Source organism: Anticarsia gemmatalis, chromosome 12, assembly GCF_050436995.1.
Source record: "Anticarsia gemmatalis isolate Benzon Research Colony breed Stoneville strain chromosome 12, ilAntGemm2 primary, whole genome shotgun sequence".
Classification (NCBI taxonomy): Eukaryota; Metazoa; Arthropoda; class Insecta; order Lepidoptera; family Erebidae; genus Anticarsia; species Anticarsia gemmatalis.
The window spans coordinates 114,303-134,947 of record NC_134756.1 but is presented as its reverse complement, the minus strand read 5'-3'; the positions used below and the strand labels follow the sequence as shown (position 1 = coordinate 134,947).

The following is a 20,645-nucleotide window of genomic DNA, read 5'->3' as shown; positions in this document are numbered from 1 at the left end:
CATTCTCTACGGTCGGTACTATCGAGTAATGAGAGATGGACATTAGACTTTACTGCAAAAATAATTCCTACAGCTCCCACTGAAGGCGTTCATCAGTTATTTATACAAAATTTCTCGATAGCTGGCCGGTTGTTGATAGTAGTAGTTCAAAACGAAAAGCACGGGACTGATATGTCAGTTTAGAGTGCGCCTATAATACTGATATAAATAAAAAAAACTTGATTTCCAATTTGCGAGGATTCCTTACCTACGACTGTACGTGAACTATGACTAACTAATAACTATTGAGTGAAGGGCTTTAAATCAAATAACACAAGTGAAATAATACGGTCGGTGGGATTGATAACTTTATTAATATTTTGTACATTATCATCGAACAAGCATAAATTTACAATTTAACAAATAGGTACCTACTGCCGTTGATAGATAAGGCCGATGGTCAAAATGGCGCAAATATCTGGAGGCTCGATGCGCGGCGACACTCGTCGAGACGAGTGACGTCACCGCGGCACCCGCTTCACCTGTAGATAAAACAATGAAATATTAATGATTCAACATAACAGCGCCGAGTCGCTTTCATATAGTCGGGTGCGAGGGACTCACTCGGAGGCTGGGGCCGAGTAGCGCTAGTAGCGCAGGCAGTGGTCGTGGTGCATGGCGTGGTGCAGCGGCGCGGCGTTCTCCTTGTCGCGCGCGTAGTGCGGCGGCGGCGCGGGCGCGGGCGCGGCGGCCGCGAACTCCGCCGCCAGCGCCGGCGCCTCGTACTCGTCGCCCGAGCCGTCCGACGCCTCCAGGTAGCCGAACAGCCGCGCCGCGCCCGCCGCGCGCCCTTCCCGCCGCCGCCCCGCGCCCGCGCCGCCCGCCGCCGCCTCGCCGCCCGCCGCGCCCGCCCCGCCCGCACCGCCCGCCGGGAACGAGGCGCCCGCGCCGCCCCGGACGCCCACCGGCACCTTCAGGTTGCGGCTCTCGATGTGGCTGCGGACACATGCACGCGTTACACGCGGAGCCGCGATACCGACCGTCTCACCGAGAGGAGGGGCGGAGGATACTGACTGTGCGTCCCGCAGGTGGTGCGCGAGCTGCAGCTGGTCGTCGGCGAGGAAGGGGCACTTGGCGCATGCCTTCTTGTTGTGCACCTTGTGCACGTGCGTGGCGAGGCGCTCGGCGCGCGCCGCCTTGTACTCGCACAGCGCGCACGCGAACGGCTTGAGGTGCGTGTTAAGGTGCCGCTTGAGGCACCAGTTGTCTACGCCCGACCACGTGCAGTAGCAGCACGCGTAGCGCCGCTCGCCCTGCTGCTGTGTATCGTATCATAAGATGAGCACTCGATCGTCGGGTTCGAGACGAAAATGTTATCTCGTTGTACTGACCTTGCGGCGGACGGGTGCGGCGGACGCGACGGCCGCGGCGGGCGGCGCGGGCTTGTGCAGCGACGCGCCGGCGGGTGGCTCGCTCTTACCCAGCGGCGGGCGCTCCAGCTTGACCGCGGGCGCCGGCCGGTACTCGGGCTGCGGGGGGGCGGCGGGCGCGGCGGGGGCGGGCGCGGGCGGCGGCTCGGCCGGCGGCTTCACGTAGTAGTGCAGCGCCGGGGTCGGGGCGGCCGTCGCCGTCACCGGCTTGGCGTTGGAGCGACGGATCCGATTGATATCGTATGGCTGGTCGCGGTGCATGCGCAGGAAGTGCTTCTTGACGTGGTCGGCACGGTTAAACTGCTTCTGGCAGAGGTAGCAGTGGAAGGGCTTCTCGTCGCGATGAATGTTCTCGTGGCGCGTGAACAGGTCGCGGCGGTCCGTGGCGTAGGGGCAGGCGTTGCAGGCGTAGCGCTTGCCGGCGTCGCCCGCCGCCGCCGCGCCCGGCGCCTCGCTCGCCGCCACGTCGCCCGCCCCGCCGCCCGCACTCGTCCGACGCTCGTTGCGCATCGTCTCCACCTGCTCATCGATCGGATGCAAGACTATTATAATCTTGTCACGAAAATGAATAACACAGTTAAAAAGTCGTGTGAAGACATGAGCTGAGTATGATCGTTTAAGATTCGGTCGCGTACCTTGTTCTTGAGTCGCTGGAGGTAGCGCGTGAGGTCGTCGAGCGCGGGGTTGTCGCGCAGCAGGTGGTCGGCGGCGGCGGGGTCGGAGTGGTGGTCGCGCGCCAGGTGCGAGCGCACGCCGCGCGCCCAGCCCGACGCGAACCCGCACCCCGCCAGCGGACACTGGAACGCGCGCGCCTGCACCGCCACAACGCTCTTATAACACTCTGTACACTTCTGTATTGTGGGAAGTTCTACCGTCAGACCGATGTTACACATATGATACACGTTGCGAACCTGTGAGTGCGTGCCGAGCCAGTGCTCGGCGACGCGCGCCAGGAAGCCGACGCACTCGCAGTCGGCGCACTTGAAGAGGCGCTGCGCGGGGTTGTAGGACGCGATGCGCGAGTGCGCCCACGCCAGCGGCTCCTCGGCCGCCGTCCAGCGGTCCTCCGCGCTGGGGTCGATGCGCGGCGTGAAGTTGGCCTGCGCGCGTACACGACTCGTTATCGTATCTAGTGAACGGTATCGCAATGGTGCGACGCTAAGGATGAGGACTGACCTGCAGTATACCGGGCGGCGGGAAGCCGTTCTGCATGAGCGCGGCGAGCCCCCAGGCGGTGATGTGCTCCTCGGGGCGCAGGTCGTCGTCGAGGTCGCGCTCGGCGGCGGGGAACTCGACGCCCACGACGCCGGCCACGCCCACGCTCGTCTCCTCGCCGTACAGCTTCTTAGTGATCTCCTTGAACATGTCCTCGCAGTCCATGGTGAGCGACGCCACGCTGCCCACGCCCGCGCCGCCCTCCATCCTCAGCGACACGCGCTCTCACCGCCGACCTCCTCGCTCACCTCACTCGCGGTGCTTCTGCAGGTGCCACTGAAACCAACAACAGCATCGTCACCTACATCTCTACAAATGTCGTCTTGGTGTTACTTTACCGTGACCAGTCTATTAATTATTAACAAAAAATTATAATAATTGGCATAATTATAAATTAACAAATATACTTCATCAAACTGTGTGTCTTTAGGACCCAGCTATATTTGAGAAATATAAGAACCTTTTTCTATTTCATTATATCCGTATAGTTGCATCGCGTGCAACTAGGAGCAACTATGATGAAATAATTGTCAAATGTAGCCGGAGTCAGGACGCTTGGGTGTTTGTTTTGTTCGAGTCGTGATGTTGATCATTCATTTTTGCAGGAAATTCATTCAATTCAGCAGCAATTTTTTTTCCGTTCTTCGTGCATGTGGCTACTATATCCACGTTATCTTGGATAGTATTGAAAATATCTTACGTATACTAAATCATTTCCAGCAAAAATCATTTTGTAGAAACTTGTATTGGAATAAAATAAATGCTCGACAACATGAATACTGTAAGCCTTGTATAGGAAGTCCACAGGTGTGTTTGTTGAAACAAGTGCTTTTGATATACCTGTTACTCGAACCCGGAATAAATATATATATACAAGGAAGATTCGTGATAGCTCATGATCGATGGGTGAGCGCGAGTGAGTACGAGTGAGCTGAGCGCACTGCATATACGTGTGTGTGGCGGTGTATAGGAAGGTGTAGGGTGCCGGGCGATATCTGGCGCGTTGTTAATGGACTCCAATGATGGTCGGCGGCTGTAGGCGCGAGCGCGAGGCGGCGCCCTCCTCCCTGCAGCTGCACTCTCCCTCCGCGCCCTCCGCCCACGCGCGACACGCACCGACACACACCGACTTAATCACCGCTCATCGGCGCTCATCGGAGCCTCATAGCGCCTCGTAGCGTCTCGTAGCGCCTCGTAGCGCCTCACTACAACACTCACTCACTTGTGGCCGCTGGTTCTCTCTGCGGGTCCTGGTGCTTTCAGCTCCGTACGTCCTAGTCATAGTGCAGGGGCCGGGCGGGCCGGGGGGAGGGGGCTGTGCTCTGACCTGATGCGGCGCTGTACTGGCAGCCGGGACTCCGAGCCGAGGGGAGCGCAGCGCACGCGACGCGGCCCACGTATGACAGCCATCCATATGCTGCGCACCGCATCTAGATAGAGAGAACGCTACGGCGACGATGGCGAGTTCATCCTGTGCAAGTAGGTCGGGCCGACTGTGGCGGTATCGATCAGAGCGGGGCTCGATACTGTCGGAGCGAGGCGCCGCGGTGCGTGCTCGCCGCCTCGGCGCGAGGGCGCGGGCGGGGGGCGCGTGGGTGTGGGGCGCGGGGGCGGGGGCTCACCTGGCGGAGCGGAGAGCGGGTGTCGGTGCGGGTGTCGGCGCGGGGGCGACACCTCAGCACCGCGCGGCGCGCCGGCCGCGACTGACGCCACCCGCCGCCCATCGACCGCGCCACCCCCCACACCACCCGCCGCCGCCCGAGCTCGTCCATTCACGGCTCCGCGCTCGTATTGACCCGGTGCGTGTCTGTCGCCGTACACCGCCCCCCCCGCCCCTCGGCGCCGCGCGCACCCCCACGCGCCCCCGGACACCCACTCGCCGCTAGGAAGTACTTGTCGCCGCCGGAACAATATAATGAACAACGTTCACCTCACACACTTTAAACACATCTACTATCACAATATGTTGTCCACACTACACACCTAGTGTTCTTTTCATGTGCTTTAACCAGTATAATGAGTTACTTATTATTATTTACTATTTTCTTAGGCAGGAACTTGCAGGGACAGTTATATGGATAGACTAAATGTGTGAACTTCACACATGATGAAGTCTTGTCAGTAGTCACGAGCAGGGCGCGCCTTCTCATAAAGAAACTGTTTCCTGTAGACACGTTCATTAAAGATCTGGAATCCATATATTATAAATCTGGAGCCTACTTACTTTATAAATATTACTCCATCCACGTTATTGTTAATTTTCCAATAAACTGGTACACAAACACGATTAGTATCCACTCGTACAAATATAACTTGTTCGTTACTTATATATGTACTAAACTATTGATTTGAACGACAGCGGCGTTAAACCTGTCGCGGAAACACGTATTCACGTTCCGACATCTAACACAACTAGCTATAGCTCATCATGATAACGCTCTAACAATACATTCTCTATCGACTCTCATCCGGACAAAGCTTATCGTATACATGTGCAGACACGGAGGTCTTGCGTAGCCTCGTTGCGCTACGTCGTAGCGTGTCGTAGCTCTCCGGCAGATGGGGAAATCATAAGGGGTGGAGATAATTGACAGATTGTTAGAACGCGGATGTTAGAATATTGTATAGTAGTTAAACAGTACTGAACATTTAACACGAGTGAATTATTTCTTTGTTCGTTTGACGCTACGTGATATTATGTTGCTACGAGCGGTAAACAAAGGTAATTATGGCATCACTGCGTTGTGTCTCGAGTCGCGTTCTTGTTATAAATGTTTTGTTGACTGTCAGGCAATGTCAAAGTCTTGAATAATCATAGTGTATAAGAGATATTTAGTCATTAGTACCTTCATAAATTCAATTTATCATTTATTAAATGAATTTATGTGAGATTTTCAATTAATGCAGAATCGTTAAATTTATTCTTGAACATTAACCAATCGATTCCACAAACATTTATTTTCAATGTCCCAACAAAGTCACTTCACCTGCATAAAGGTACCAAAATAATAACTATACTTACTTACCTAAACCTTAATTGATATCAATAATAGGCGACATGGCAGCGATCCCTGTGCGATGCAGCGCCGACGTCGACCCGTCGTGTCTCAGTGGACGTTCATCCTCACCTCGTACTAGTGTTGCTGACAGTTCGTAACAAGTGGAACAAGCCAGTAGCGTTCATTAATTGTGACTTGTCTTACGTTCTTTAAACGTTGACTGGTCATTAGCTCTCTAACTTTATAACTCTACTATTAGTTGCTAAGCGCAAATCTCGAGAGCAGCAGAACCGATTTCGATAATTCTTTTTCTTAAATAAGTATTTTTTGAAGTCCGATGAAAAATTTAAAAGAGCAATATTATAAAAATCTCAAGAATCGCCTGTTAGGTTAGTTAGTACGAAGTTCGCTGGGTCAGCTAGTTTTACATAAAAAAAAGATGATTCTCTGATTATAAAACCTTCGGCCGTAAACCATGCGAAACATGACCAGTAAACGAGCATAGGTAAGTGTAATCTGCGTTTGATAATTGAATTATATTGAAATTTGATAAGTGTAGCGAGCGCGCCGGCCGGTACTACAGCTGCAGGTGTACCGGGGAGGCGGAGCAGTGGCCGGGCCCCGGAGGTGCGCGCCCTCTCCCGCCACTCCCGGCGCTCCCGGGACCGTGCTACTTACATACAATATACATACAGCTGCCGCGTTCAGCTGCACGAACACTACTTCAAAAATATCGAACTGAGCATAAAAAGGATAACGAGGATATAACTTGTACAATGTACACAGAATAATATGATGGCGTCGTGTCGCGAACAATACGAGCTTCGGAATGCAACATGTCTTTATATTGATGCTAAATATTATTACAAAAAAAGTAGATAGAATATGTGACTGTTACAAGTCAGAAGTCTACAAGTAGAAACAAACACATTGTTGTTTTCATGTTTTAGTTGCTTCTATCTAAACATAGTTACTTATTAGTACAGTTACCAGAGAGCTTCTCACTTATATTATCAAACTTATCTACCTCACGTAGTCACGATGTTAAAATTTTAACGTTATTTACTATGGTTTCTGATAATAACTGATGCACAGTAAAAAGAGGCTGATCATGATGACACTTATAACTTGGTTGTATCAATTCCTATTAATGTATGTTGTGAATTGCAAGCACAGGTTTTACTTACATAGTATATGCACGAGTATGAAACTGTGTAGTGAATAGATGCGTTGAATATGTCGGCCGCTGTGGCCCGCGTGCTGACGCGAGCGGCGGTGGGCGAGCGCGGGTGACGCGCCGATCGATACGCGGCGTCGCCCCCTGCTCACTACACCGCCAGTCACTGCCGCACGTACTCGCGCTCCTCACTCGCAATACTCTACTATAGCAAAGTTGCAAAAATTCTGTATGCACTTATAAAGCCGCATCTCGCCATTATTAAACACTATGAATCGTTTTTATAGAAAAAATATCTGTTTCATTTGTTAAAATGTAATTTTATAGCCTTATGCCATTTCTGGTGTTTTGAAATCAATAACAAGGTAATAGGAAATATTTTATAATTCGAAACTTATATTATAAACACTTATAATGTTGCACTATAACTGTTGTTAAAAAAGTATATTAATAAGAATTTACTAAGATATGTTCACTGGAATTTCAATAAATTCGCATTTGCAATCTGTAGGATACATGAGAGGGGTTAGTCGCCTCGAGGGAAGCGTGTTGCCGCCGACCTGTGCTAGTTGGCGGTCGGCACGGGGTACTTTAACCCTAAAGGGTCCCTCATTTTATCATTAGTGGTATGTTTTATTTTTTTACCGGTGGTTGTCCCGCGGCTGGGCAAGACTCTCTACTTTACTCTACTCTAGGGGAAAGTAAGGCACAGAAAGTTCTACAGTATGGCGGCAATATGGGCAATAATGCAAATCAATGAACCCTTCTTTGATAAAGTAAATTATTGTTTGTATTTAATTATTTTTGGATTCTATAAAAAGTAGTGGGGTCGTGAACCTTGGCAGGGGGTGTGGGTAGTAAAGTGCGTATAACTGGTCGTGGTTTTGCAAATGTTGCACCTACAGTTGGCAAGGATTTATGAACGTTCGAGTCGACAGTGACCTACTTTTCTTCCATCTGACTGTAGGCTCTGGTCTACAGTGAGACAGCCACCGCGATGGCTCCCATTTATCAAAAACCCTTCATATGTAGCAAAACATTGACATCTAATCTCTTGTGCCAAAATAAAATTATGTATAGGTACCTAAACGAAGTTTCATTTATTTACTACCCTGTGCAATGCATGTGCAATATTTTCATGAAACTCAGCCAAGAGAAAAAAGTCAGCACAAAAAGTAGTTTTCCTACCACTTTTCATCCTCTCTTATTTCTCATTTATGTTGAGGTCAGCGCAGAAGAACCAGAGGAATGACTTATATATCCCGGAGGCAGTTAGAGGCATCGTTCAGCAGTTTAGTGGCCGTCGGTTAATCACGTGAGTTTCGAAAAGCGAACTGTCTTTTTTTTGACCACTTCTTGTACCTGTATTTTATGAATATTTAAAAATAGTTACTAAACATTTTGTCGACTGGTACTAAAAGACACACGAAAGAAAAGATACACGTGATATAGAAAGGAGGCGGAGGGGGGAACAGTACTCTCAAACCTCACCATGCATCGCCTAGGAGTGGGTAGGAGGAACAAGAAAAAACTACACGTGACCCTTATGGGGCTGGTGCCACTGTCCGGCTGCCGAGAACTTAAAGAGACACAACACAATCCTTGGGTTTGAAGCCTGGAAGGATTAAGACGAGCCCGAGCGCGCACTTACTTACAACAACGCTTGCTTAGAGTTGAGCGCAGAGCCGGCGCATGAACGTGCTCTACGAGCCACAAAGGTTTGTGACTCCTACTTCCGCGCTCCGTGCAATCACTGAACATTTTTATAACAAGAAGATAGTAAAAATTCAAGTACTCGGCGTGGTTCAGTCTTCTTCTCTCCTCATCGTATGGTTAGTGCTCAACCTAGTGTCAAAGTTGTTCAAGCCGCCTTTGCCGTGGCTTAACGACTCTTATCCTTATTGACAACAACCGGGACCGACATTTTACGTGCCTTCCAAAGCACGGAGACGCCCAGTTCAAATACCACTATGTCATTCATCTCAGGAATGACGGCGCCAAGGTCTGCTTAACCCACAGATTGTTTACGGACCGGTAAGCGCAACTGGTTATAGGCGCGTCGTGGTTCAGTATCGTTGCGTCATAGCGCCTCTCCTGTCTGTGTAGTTCTGAGTATCTAGAAAATAATGATGACAAATAAATAAATATAACGTTTAACCTTTCGTTATAAGTTCCAACGTGTAAAGCAAAGCAACGTTGCAACGTTAAACATGCAACATGCAAAAATAACATCTTGACGTTTTAAGAAAATATGTGAAGGTATGACCAAACTTAAATAATTATAATTCATAAGATAAATGTTCATATGAGTCACGTAGCACGTGGTGCATTGCCTACGACATGTTGTAACTGTTCACCGACACTGTCTATGTGCTACGAACGAGCTACACCTCCGCCCTAAGTGACAACATTCACCCGGTGGCGTAGCTTCCCCGTAGCGGGCGAGGCGGCTCTACGACGACTGCTACGGCTACGTGTAGCGTTGGCGACATAATTAAGTGTTACATGACTCATTGTCGCGTTGTATTGTAGCGACGACAAATTACATCTGTTTATAATTATCGCTTGTTACATCGTTATTATGAAGGGATTCTGTCAGCAATCTCCTTCTCAGAATTCATTGACCAGGTGTTGAATCTCAGGTTTTATGATTACAATCACATCTTACAATTCTTATAAGCATAGCCACAATATATTGTTTATAGTTGAATCATGATGTTTCTGTGAGTAGTGACGATCGTGAGTACCATAACTACCCAGTTGCCAGTGTATTCCCTGAGCTAATTAACTCCCCAGGAAGTATGAATATGAAAGTTCCATGTTACAATGAGTTCGCGTGGCTGAAACGTAACTGAATGCGTGACTGCAGCGTTGTGTGATGATAGATGCAGAGAGAGACGTGGAGCAGGCCGGCGAGCGCCATTGTAGTGAGGCGGCACCCGGCGACGAGCCGCGGAGCCGAGCACCGGGGACGTGCCGCTTCGAGCCGGAGCTGAACTTCACGGCAGATCCGTTCGTTTGATTTCATCATTAACCATATTATTTATTTTCGCGGCGCTAACTCGATTCATGTTTCCGCCTTCATTCATAGTGCGTGCGGTGCGTGCGGCGGCGGGCGGCGGCGGGCGGGCGCGGGGGCGGCACGGCGCAGGCGCGCGCGGGGCGCGGCGGCGCGCGGCGCCCGCAGCGTCAGTCGCGCCCCGACCGCGGCCCGTCCCCGTGCAGCCCTCGCTCCCGCGACACTCGCCGGCCGCGCGCTCGCCGCATGCCGCGCCCGCGCCCGCGCGCCTAGCGCCGGCGTGGCCGGCGAGCCGCCCGCCGCCCACTCCGCAGGTGAGCCCGCCATCGATCGCGGCGCGCGCAGCCCGCACCCCGCCGCCCGCCCGCCGCCCGCGCCCGCCGCGCGGCTATCGACCGCCGCGGGCCCGCGCCGGGGCCGCTGCACGCGCCGCCGCAGCGCCGATGTGTCACCGCAGGGCGGAACGCGCCCTCGGTCCCGCCCTCGGCCCGGCGCCGCTAGCGAGGCGCCCGGCGCCGCTCGTAGAGTGATCCGTGTGAAGGTGCACGAGCTCGGACGACGGTGCACGGAAGGAATGAAAGTAAGCGGCGGCGGAGCGGCGGGCGCGTTGTTTACTGCGGGCGGGCGGCGGCGCGGCGCACCGATATAGCGCGCAGTAAACACGCGCCTCGGCGAGGGCGCGCTATAAATACTCGCGCGGCGCGCTGCCGCTGACCCTCACCTACTACCCTCCAAACGCTGTTTATTTTCGCGTCGCCGCTGACTGCGGCTCTTCCGCGCGCCACTCGAGCCGCTGCAGCGCCGCCCCGCCCGCGACCACTCACCACCGCACGCGACCACACGCGACCACACGCGAACATTCAATATGGTGACCACGTAACGTGCCGTCACATCCGCGCCCGGAACATGTCATAGTGCATCATCCGGCGGCGGGAACGTTTCCTGAACACCTACACTCTAGACGGCTGCAGTACTTCCTTCGATATGAATGCTTGCAAGCCTTTGTATTGATCGTAGACGATCAACAATCAGGCCCTACTTCCTTGTCGACGCGTTGATCGAAGTGAACAATGTCGATAAATACAATGTAACATGGTCAATATAGGCAATGTGAGTGATAGATCGAGGTGTGATGTTGAGTGGTGCACCAGTGACTGTGTGTGTTTGTGTGTGTGTGTGTGTGTGTGTGCTGTGGTAGAGCGGGCGGCGGCGAGATCATGTACTTATCGATGTAAACTGGGACGTGAACGATTGACACACATTCACTCGGTCCAATTAAACACGAGAGGCGCGCGCCGTGACCGCGATCTATGCCTTCACTGAGCACTTCACAAACATCACTGACACCGACATTCCGTCCTCACAAAACATCTAACTCAGCCTGAATACTAATGCTTCCCAAATAATGTTCGACGCGTGACCTTTCGCCTTCCGCATGCTACTTACCTTCGGTTATCTCTCTCACACCCATCTCTCTCAGATCGACCGGGCGTGCAACACTAAACTGCTCTATTTTATGTGAATACTGAGCATACGTTGTCGTATTATGGAATTTAATAGTCCACTAACAAATGTATGAAACCGAACTATTTGTTAACCATCTGTTTGATAAAATGAACAAACGTTTCCTAGTTCCTCTCGTTGAAGCGACGTGTGAGCTATTGTATCGGTGAAGTGTTGTGAGTGCTGCAGTACTGTTCAGTACTGGGCAGTACTGGGCAGTGGGTAGGTCCCGAGACATCACCCGCACAAGTGTTATAGTGTACAGTGCATAGATCAATGGGTAGGCAGTGAGGTGAGGCGGCGCGCGCGTGTCGGTGTGCTGGTGGTGTGGTGTGGTGGTGTGGTGGTGGTGTGGCGTCGCTAACGTGTCGGCGTGTGTTGCAGATGTGCAGCCTGGCAGCGCTGGCGCGCGGCTGCCGGCCCGCCGCCGGCGCCGACAAGCCCTGCTGCCTGTGCTGGTGCTGCTGCTGCTCATGCTCCTGGTACGTCATCACCTCACCTCTCCTCACCTCCGACATGCAGCTTGTTCATGAGCGTACACCTCACTCTACAGGACCTTTCAGTAGATCACGGAACTTGCAAGTTCAATCAAGCGTGCGTTCTCGCGAACTTAGTTGATGTTTATGAAACTTGTTGAACCTTTGCCTACTGTTGTAGAGGCTTTATAACACAGTTATTCCGCGTCAGTCCACAGTTCTGAAGAACATTGCTAACTTGTAATGACATAGAAGCTGCAAGAGACAGTCACTACTTGAATATAATTGATTTATTGAAGTATACACCACAAGTGTACCACACAGTATAGCATAAAGCTGTGCCTGCCTTAACAAATGAGCAATGTTTATAACATCGTCAAATATTATTTGTTAACAAGTGAAGTGTACAATGAGTACATATTATATTATACTATGTTTTTGGTGATTACAATAAGTCGCTTGTCATCAAGTTTTTCACTTAACGTAATTTTATTTTGACAAGTAACTTAAGCTATAAGGGTGTACCGAAGTACCATTACAGTAAAGTATACCCTTATAGAAGAATTAGTTTAGAATTCAAACGTTGCTTCATATAAAGATTAGGCAGTCAATGTGTTATTTTTCCCATTTTCGTTCAATGAAGTTTATGGCCCTCAATAGAAGTTTCACTTGACTACATGACACTCAAAATGTTGAGTAAATAATGCTGTACTGGCCCTATTTGACCACAACTTAATTTTTAATCAAATAACATAATTTGACAAAAATATATTATATTTCCATTACATCTTAATTGTTGCATTAGAAATCTCTAACAAAAGTGAAACTCATTTGTCGGAAAAGTGCAAGCAAATTATTTTGTTGGAAATTGAGCAATGTTTCAATTGTTTGGTTATTGTTCCCTATTTTGATAGATTGTGACACTGTGTAGCTACAGTGGACAGTGCCAGGGCGAGTGACTGACGAGCTCTCTGTTCTATTGCAGGGCAAAGTGGTGAGTGTAGGCCGCACCCGCGCTGCCGCCACCTCGCGCCGCCACGTCCCGGACATCATCAGCTGTCACTACAGAATCACATCCACACACTTCCCTATACGCATATATCTTCACATTCGCTATATAATTCATGCTAAAAGACGCTATGCGATGTCCCTTCCTTTTAGCGAAAGTTGACAGCTAGTTAAATGGGCATTTGCTCACAGCTGATAGAATGTAGTCTCCTAGAGGGTCGAGTAGTTACAGATATAATAATATCAACAGTTATGGTATGATGTGTGTGTGTGTGTGTAGTGGCCGGTAGAGTCAGCGTGTAGTTAGAGTGTGTAGGAGTCGCTAGAGCATTGTAATGAGGCGCGTGTGTTGTCGGCAGCCTGGCGGTGCGCGGCTCGGAGGGCGGCCCCGGCAAGAAGCCGCCCGCCGGCCCGCAGGAGCCGCTGCTCAACGAAGGAGACGCGCCGTGAGTATCACACACCGTGACGCCACTCACTCCCTACTCATACTACTCATGTGCTCGCTACACTCTCTGAACATAACTAACATTCACATATTGCTTGAACGTACAAATTATTAAGGAGTTTCTTAATCATAATCCCACGATAAAAAACGGACTTTTTTGACAGTTTCACTTCTTATCTTTATTAATTACGTTTTACGTCATAAGTTAATTGTTTCGAAATTTTGGTATTTAACAGAAAAATAAATAAGATAGTTAATTTTATTCATGTTATATCAATGTATAATATTGTCCCAGCCGGTATCCGGCTACAGCGGTCAGTCTCATTGAAACTGGTTAACGATGCAGGACTTGGTTTATAGTGTCCAAGTGTGTGCACAATACACAGGTACACTCTCTATTCCCTTATTCTCATAACCCGGTGGGACGGATAACCGACACGACCAGTGAGAGACCAGGCGCAGGACTGACAGCTTTACGTACTCTCCGAGTCACGGAGGTCTACGACCTCAACTTCCTAACTCCGGGCAATTTATAAGAAATTCTTAACAGTAAGACTTTTTTTGGCCCGACCGGTCCAGGATCCGAACCCGAGACCATTATTTAGGGTCGCTTACTTTTTTATTTACAATATTTATTATTATTTAGGATTTACTCTATTGGAATATAATATTTTAAAGAAAACCAGAAGTGAAACTAGGTAAAAGAATAGTGCCAATCACATAGAATTGTATTACGATTATTCGCAATCCTTTGTAAAATAAGACGTTTTTTAAACATTAAACTGAATCACTTCAACAATGAATAATACCGTTTGACCATTAAAACGGACAGAGTCCAGAATGAGCTCGCATCAACACTGGCGATCGTAGCAGAACAATATAAAATATGCTTAACATAGTGTCCATACACGCGTGGTATTATATGTCTTGAGGCTGGGGTTCTCTCATTCTTAATCAGATTTGTCTAATTCTGCCAGAAAATTTACTAACTGGATTTCTTTTTCCATTTTCCAATGGAAATATAAATGCGTAAAACCTAAATATTTAATATAATGTAACAAAGTTAGTATTTAGTAATAATAGAGATACTCTGCTCAGCTAGAATAGAGAAATAAAGTAGCGTCCAGTGTCGCGTCAGTGTGTGTCAGTGACTGTGGACAGTGTGGTCAGTGTGGAGGGTGTCGTGCGAGTGACGCTTATCTCCGCTGTCCACTTGTTCAGTGCTCTGTGTTCAGTGTGTGGCGGCTCTATCAGACATGTCACACAAGTGGCCGGCATTCTCAGCACGACGACACAGCGCGCCGGCCGCCGCGCCGCCCCGCACTGCCGGTGTTCACATTCAACATCATTACATACCATCATATTATTATCGTTGCACCATTTCGATCATATCGATACTGGCTATCTTTGAAAATGGGTTTTTTATTACGTCCTCGTGTGCAACACGTCAAGGACTAACATTCACTCAACACTTTTGATGGACGCCTGTTCGTAATAACATTTCAATGCTATAATATATTTAGTCACTAATTTAATTACTTTGTTGTTTGAGTATTTGGGAATTACCAACTATAAAAAGTAATCAAACATTGATTAAATCTTTGTTAATCCGTAAGTCGAGTTGGTTACTATCTAAATCCTATTTACACGGGGATTACTAACATGAAGTTAGCAGGGACGCGGCAGCTGTACTATCAATCTCGACCAAATTAAAATAAAGGTAAATAAACATAGTTGGACAAGTACCCGCCGCGTGGATCGTCAGCTTCACCATAAATAACCATAGCGTGTGTGTGTGTATGTGTGTGTGTATGTGTATGGTACACGCGGTGACGTCACCTCGCCTCGGTATCACTCACATACTCCGATACACATCGTCTTATCACGTCCCTGTAATTATTCGATAATATGATCGACCGCAATTACTAGGTAATTAAGTGTAATCCTTTATTCAGGTAATTTATAATTCGTATTGTTATCGCAGAAATCGTAAGCGGATTAAAATATAAATAAAATTATAAATATTTTTCAGTAACTACATATTTATGCATGTTATTTTTCCTGTCAAGTATCTAACTCTTGTTATTAAATACAGTTTTCAGAGTATATACTAGGTATTGTTACTGTTAGATCTGCTTACCTTGACTGCTTAACAGCAAGGGACCACGGAACCCGTTACATTTACATTCTGTTACAGACGCCATGTCTATAATATCTAGAACCCTACATCTGATCTGCGTTGTTGATGGTGTAAGAGGTTGCTACTTCAGGCATAAATAAAAATGTTAACCATTTTTACGAAGGTATAGACGTCGCCAAACAACTTGAACATAATTTGCTGTGATAAAAAGTAAACAGAATGTAGACCTAGTGCAGAGGACACTTGGTTGGCCAGTACACCAGTATACCAGTCTGGTGGTCGAAGCTGAAACGCCCTCGCCTTTGCGCAAAACTATTATACCTAAACTGACTTAAAAATCGTTCACTAAAATGTAGCGAAATTGTTCAAGTTGTTTGGCGGCACCTATATCATATTTAGTATTGATCGGATTGGTGATATTTTACGCTAGGTAATGACACCTCTTCATAATTTTTAATTTTGATACAGTGTTTGGAACTTATCGGATTATATCTATATTTACAAACAAGGTAAAATTATGTAGGTTATGGAATGGTTTTTTTTTATTAATAAGAACAAGTTTAATAATTGCTGGAAACTTCGCGTAAACAGAAGAAAAAGTTGCTTTAAGAAAACCTTTTCATATGTAAATTATACCTATTACCTACCGTCGTAATGGCGGGTTTCCTCCTGGTAAGAAGTCAGGGTTGCCAGATCCAGGCTGATCGTTTCCTGGACGTTTCTAGGGCTACGAACGAAATCAGAGTTTTCATCTCCGGTCCTACACTACATTAAGTAGGAATGACAAAAAAAAATGTTGTAGCATCGTAGCTTAGTAAAAACAAGTATTTTTTCATTCCGGGACAGCAGTGTAAAATTACGGGATACGGGATTTCCGGGACAATCCCGGAAATCCCGGCCATCTGGCAACGCTTTATGAAGTTGAGGTTGTACCTTGAATCTAAGGAGTTTAAAGTGAGTACCCTCTTTAGATTCGAGGTACAACCGTGAGGAGAAGGAGTGAGGGTAATGAGAGTGGTGTGGATTGGGGTCTACACGTCTTATTAACAACATTTCAGAGAGCTTTTATATGAACAGCTATTTCCTGACAGTACCTAGGTACCTATTTTCTGTTACCGTAAAGCAAATTCATAAATTACAAAAAGTAATTCGTTGGTTGCCTTAAGTTTGGATAACAGACGGCTAAGCTACCTCTACACAAGCTATGTGCAGTGCTTTTGTGAAGCATCGCACAAGGATGTCACAAATAACTCCTAAATATTGTTTGTTTGTAGTAACGTAAGGCAGGTCTCCTGTGTAAGACACGTTCATAAATAACACTTGACGCAGATTAAGATAACGACAGAATAGACTTATGATAATGGATTTCGATTACGATTAAGTTTTGGATTCTTTTTGATTGGGTTTTCCCAATTGTAAAGAAAAATGAAAACAGTGTAATCGTTACGTAACATTACATACCTAGCATTTAATTTCGCTTTAATCCCTGATACGAGCTCTGCATGCGAGAATGCACAAATCCTCAAAGTTCTTCTAATTAATGCAATAACAGCATATCATGGTTATGTTGGCTCAGTTTTACGATATGGTCTGTTGTTATGGGGTAATTCTACTTCAATCAATGAAGTGTTTTTAGGTCAAAAAAAATGTATTAGAGCAATTTGTAACGCCGAACCTCTCGATTCTTGCAAACCATTATTTAAAAAAACAAAAATTTTAACACTTTGCTCTCTTTATATACTTGAAATTGGACTGTTTGTAAGGAAACACCCTCAACTTTTTGAAAAAAAATCTGAAAAGCATCTATTTAGCCAGAGAGATCCAACAAAAATAATTGTACCGAAATGTAATACAAGTCTTTACCATAAAAATTGTATATTTATGTGTGTCAAAGTTTATAATAAAATTCCCCAAACCCTGAGAGAGCTACCATTTAATTTTTTTCAAAAAAAGTTAAAGAATTGGCTAATAGAAAAATGCTTTTACACCATCCAAGAATTTTCAGACCTCAGAAATAACTAAACTATTTGTAAACTATATTACATTACTCTACCTCTTACTAATGTACCTACCTAGATTTAAGAATTAGTTTTTAAGATAAAATATTGTATGCCTTAAACAGGCTGATTGATACTAGAACGTATTATGTATTATAACACCTGTACCTATACTCAATCAATACAATAAAGATTTACTATATTGTATTGATTGAGTAGTACTAATAAAGAGTTCTCGAAATAGTTTTTGGATGCAAACATTTTAAATCTACATTTAACCAGTTTGATGCATTCAAGGGCTAGCACTTTTTCACTTGAGGGTGTTCTCTCTCTCTCTGCAACTAATCTGTTAATGGTTTGAAAGCCGATAGCAAGATATTAAACAATATATTTAAAAAAAATCTTGATTATGCTCTAGGGGACCATGCCAGTGAAGTCTGCACACTGTGTATATGTGTGCAGTACAGACATCATTATGACAGCTGCCGTGTCTGTGTGTGTTGATCTCTCACCTGAGTGCTTGTTGTGTTGCAGGCCGACGCTGGAGGAGATCCAGAGCTGGGGGCAGTCGTTCGACAGACTCATGCGCAGTGCTGGTACGTACACGTATTGCTGATACCTTGCAACTTGACATAATACCTCCGCGCCACTGAGCGCTGTCACACTGTTGACACTGAGCCTCACTGCACACACCAGTCCTCTAGAGCAGTGGTTCTCAACTATTGGTCCGCGGAAGTCAAAATATGGTCCGCGAATGTTTTTTTTTTGTAATTTTCAGGATGATAAGTACACTTTAATTTTAATATACTTACATAGTGGTCCCTGCTTACAAGAATAAAATAAAAGTGGTCCCGGACTAAGAAAAGGTTGGGACCCCCTGCTCTAGAGTGAAACCAGTACATTAGTGATGACAATATGTTGTCCCGGTGCAGACAGTAATAAGCAGGGTTTGCAGCGAACAATCACGTGATTTATTCGACGCAATCATAACAAGTGATTAGCTTATTATAACACACATTCATTACGTATCATGACCTCCAATATTTGTGCATTTAATGTCGTAATATGATTGATCGAGAATGTTACAGTTGTAGAGTCTTTACGTGGATCGCACGAGTTCTCAATAAGCATATTTGTTTAGTACAGTTGCGCGTTTCTCTACTGTCAGTTCTAACGAGTATCGAGAATTTGACATTTGAAATGTATTGCAGTAATAGTTCCAATGCTGCTCACTTGAGGCGCTGATACGATTTTCATACAACATTTCTCGGTAGATAGCCGGTAGTAGACAGTGGCAGAGAACCGCGCTACAGCTACAGATCACTATACTATGCAGGCATTCGCGTATTGTCAATCTTATTGTATTGAATTTCTAATTTTCCCTTAAAAAACTAGGAGTAAAAATAAACATTGTGCTTAAAGAAAATTTGTGGTATCTATTGGGGCTAGGGTTGTCAGATCCAGGCTGATCATTTCCTTGACACTTCTGGGGCTACGGACGAAATCAGAGTTTTGGTCTCCCGTCCCATACTACACTAAGTACGAATTACCTTGAACTACAATGAAATGAAAATGTTAATGAATGAAAATGGAATTCTTTTAGTTTAACTTTTGCAGACGTAGTACGTACCGAGACTTTGTAAAAAAATCTAGTATTTTTTTATTCTGGGATAGCAGAGTGAAATTACCGGACACGGGACAACACGCAAAATTCCGGACAATTCCGGAAATCCCGGTCACCTGGCAACCCTTATTGGAACTAATCAAAAAGCTACCACTTATTCGGATTGCTGCAACTAATATCAACTATCTTTAGTTTGTCCTTGTCAATTAATTAAATAAACATAGCGTTATCGTCAACTTGCTTACGTCGACGTGATAGATAGATACGTACATAACATCACGCTAGTTATACTCGAGGCAGACATGGATGAAATTCATACATGTTTTGCCATTTACAATGTATGTCCCATGTAATAGGCGGTGAGCTTACTGACCGGCCTACACCGGGCACGTTATCAATCTCCTGGCTACTATTAATAAATATTCTAATATAAATAAGAAAATCCAATAGCTCTTTGCTTCACCCGGGAATCAAATCCGAGACTTCGTCTGGCAGCTGGTCAGCAGTAATATACTATATAGCTTCTCTACCGCCCAGATCACAGAAGCAGTCTGATAGATATATGTACTAGTAACATGAGTGAGCGTTATGTGAAACGTTATGTACGATATGTTTCAGCCGGACGTAAAGTATTCCGTGACTTCCTACGAGGCGAGTACTCCGAGGAGAATATAATGTTCTGGCTCGCGTGCGAGGAGCTGAAGCGCGAGACCGACCCCGACGCCGTCGAGGAGAAGGCGCGCTTCATATACGAGGACTACATCTCGATACTCTCCCCCAAGGAGGTGCGTGCGCCGCGTGTGACGCATATGACGCGTGTGACGCGTGTGAGGGGCGAGTCGAGACGTGACGCGGCGCTTGTGTTGCAGGTGTCGCTGGACTCGCGCGTGCGCGAGGTCGTCAACCGCAACATGGTGGAGCCGACGCCGCACACCTTCGACGAGGCGCAGCTGCAGATCTACACGCTGATGCACCGCGACTCGTACCCGCGCTTCGTCAACTCGCCGCTGTACAAGGCCCTGGCGCGCCTGTCCAGCGCCGAGGGCGGCGCGGGCGGCGCGGGGGGCGCGGGGAGCGCGGCCGCGGCGGGGGCGACCGCGCCCGCGTCCGCCGCCGTCTCGCCGCAGTGACGTCGCCCGCGCCGCCGGCGCTATCTCCCCACGTGTAAATAGTCTCGATATACATTCATTTAAACGGGTACTAATTTTGTACATAGCTAGGTTAAGTGTGAGAGTAGGCGCGCGGCCACTTCGCTGGTCCACCGCCCCGCGCCCCGCGGCCGGCGCGCGCTCGCCGCGGCCGGGCCCGGCTCGCCCCCGTCCCGTCTCCGCCGCCGCCGAGCCGTACGCACACGGCGCTGATGCGCGCGTCTAGTTAGAAGCAATAAAGGTGGACCAATTAAGTTTGCCGAAGATTCAACGAATAAATCTGTTCATGTAATTCTGTGTTTATTTTTTCAATCACCTATCATCCCATTGTCCCGGCATCCAACTATCATCCCATTGTCCCGGCACGCGTGTCACGTGCGTCATGTGCATGCACATTACACCGATGGCTGGCGCTCACGTGTACTGTCTAGTACTAACTACTGCTCCTGCGCAGTATGCGTGACACCTTGAGAAATGAAGGTTCA

At 47.4% G+C, this 20,645-nt stretch overlaps 2 protein-coding genes across 11 annotated transcripts; one reads left to right on the top strand and one right to left on the bottom strand.

Moving 5' to 3' along the window:
* Positions 1-317: 317 nt before the first annotated feature.
* On the bottom strand, positions 318-6,955 carry LOC142977336 (uncharacterized). 7 transcript variants are annotated; one of them, XM_076121196.1, is made up of 8 exons: positions 6,811-6,955; positions 2,586-2,900; positions 2,321-2,509; positions 2,045-2,221; positions 1,371-1,928; positions 1,054-1,298; positions 604-975; positions 318-521 (listed from the first exon to the last, which is right to left on the bottom strand). In XM_076121196.1, exons 2-7 carry the CDS (start codon positions 2,829-2,831, stop codon positions 627-629), a joined length of 1,764 nt encoding a protein of 587 aa, XP_075977311.1. In that variant the 5' UTR covers positions 2,832-2,900; positions 6,811-6,955; the 3' UTR covers positions 318-521; positions 604-626. The 7 variants fall into 7 exon arrangements, with proteins under 7 accessions (XP_075977311.1, XP_075977310.1, XP_075977307.1 ...); XM_076121195.1 differs by lacking the exon at positions 6,811-6,955 and adding an exon at positions 4,849-5,029; XM_076121192.1 differs by lacking the exon at positions 6,811-6,955 and adding an exon at positions 4,247-4,658.
* Positions 6,956-9,988: 3,033 nt separating this feature from the next.
* Dhit (regulator of G protein signaling double hit) lies at positions 9,989-20,452 on the top strand. 4 transcript variants are annotated; one of them, XM_076121212.1, is made up of 7 exons: positions 9,989-10,133; positions 11,707-11,804; positions 12,784-12,792; positions 13,166-13,252; positions 17,923-17,984; positions 19,631-19,797; positions 19,882-20,452. In XM_076121212.1, exons 2-7 carry the CDS (start codon positions 11,707-11,709, stop codon positions 20,140-20,142), a joined length of 684 nt encoding a protein of 227 aa, XP_075977327.1. In that variant the 5' UTR covers positions 9,989-10,133; the 3' UTR covers positions 20,143-20,452. The 4 variants fall into 4 exon arrangements, with proteins under 4 accessions (XP_075977327.1, XP_075977326.1, XP_075977324.1 ...); XM_076121211.1 differs by lacking the exon at positions 9,989-10,133 and adding an exon at positions 10,243-10,399; XM_076121209.1 differs by lacking the exon at positions 9,989-10,133 and adding an exon at positions 10,419-10,929.
* Positions 20,453-20,645: the final 193 nt, after the last annotated feature.

Excerpts from the sequence above, each read along its gene's own strand:
- Dhit (XM_076121209.1), top strand. Across the intron at positions 13,253-17,922 it reads CTCAACGAAGGAGACGCGCC|GCCGACGCTGGAGGAGATCC; the intron begins GTGAGTATCACA and ends GTTGTGTTGCAG. Across the intron at positions 17,985-19,630 it reads CAGACTCATGCGCAGTGCTG|CCGGACGTAAAGTATTCCGT; the intron begins GTACGTACACGT and ends GATATGTTTCAG.
- LOC142977336 (XM_076121196.1), bottom strand. The coding sequence starts at position 2,831 with ATGGAGGGCGGCGCGGGCGTGGGCAGCGTGGCGTCGCTCACCATGGAC. Across the intron at positions 2,510-2,585 it reads CGCCGCCCGGTATACTGCAG|GCCAACTTCACGCCGCGCAT; the intron begins GTCAGTCCTCAT and ends GTACGCGCGCAG. Across the intron at positions 1,299-1,370 it reads CCGCACCCGTCCGCCGCAAG|CAGCAGGGCGAGCGGCGCTA; the intron begins GTCAGTACAACG and ends TACGATACACAG.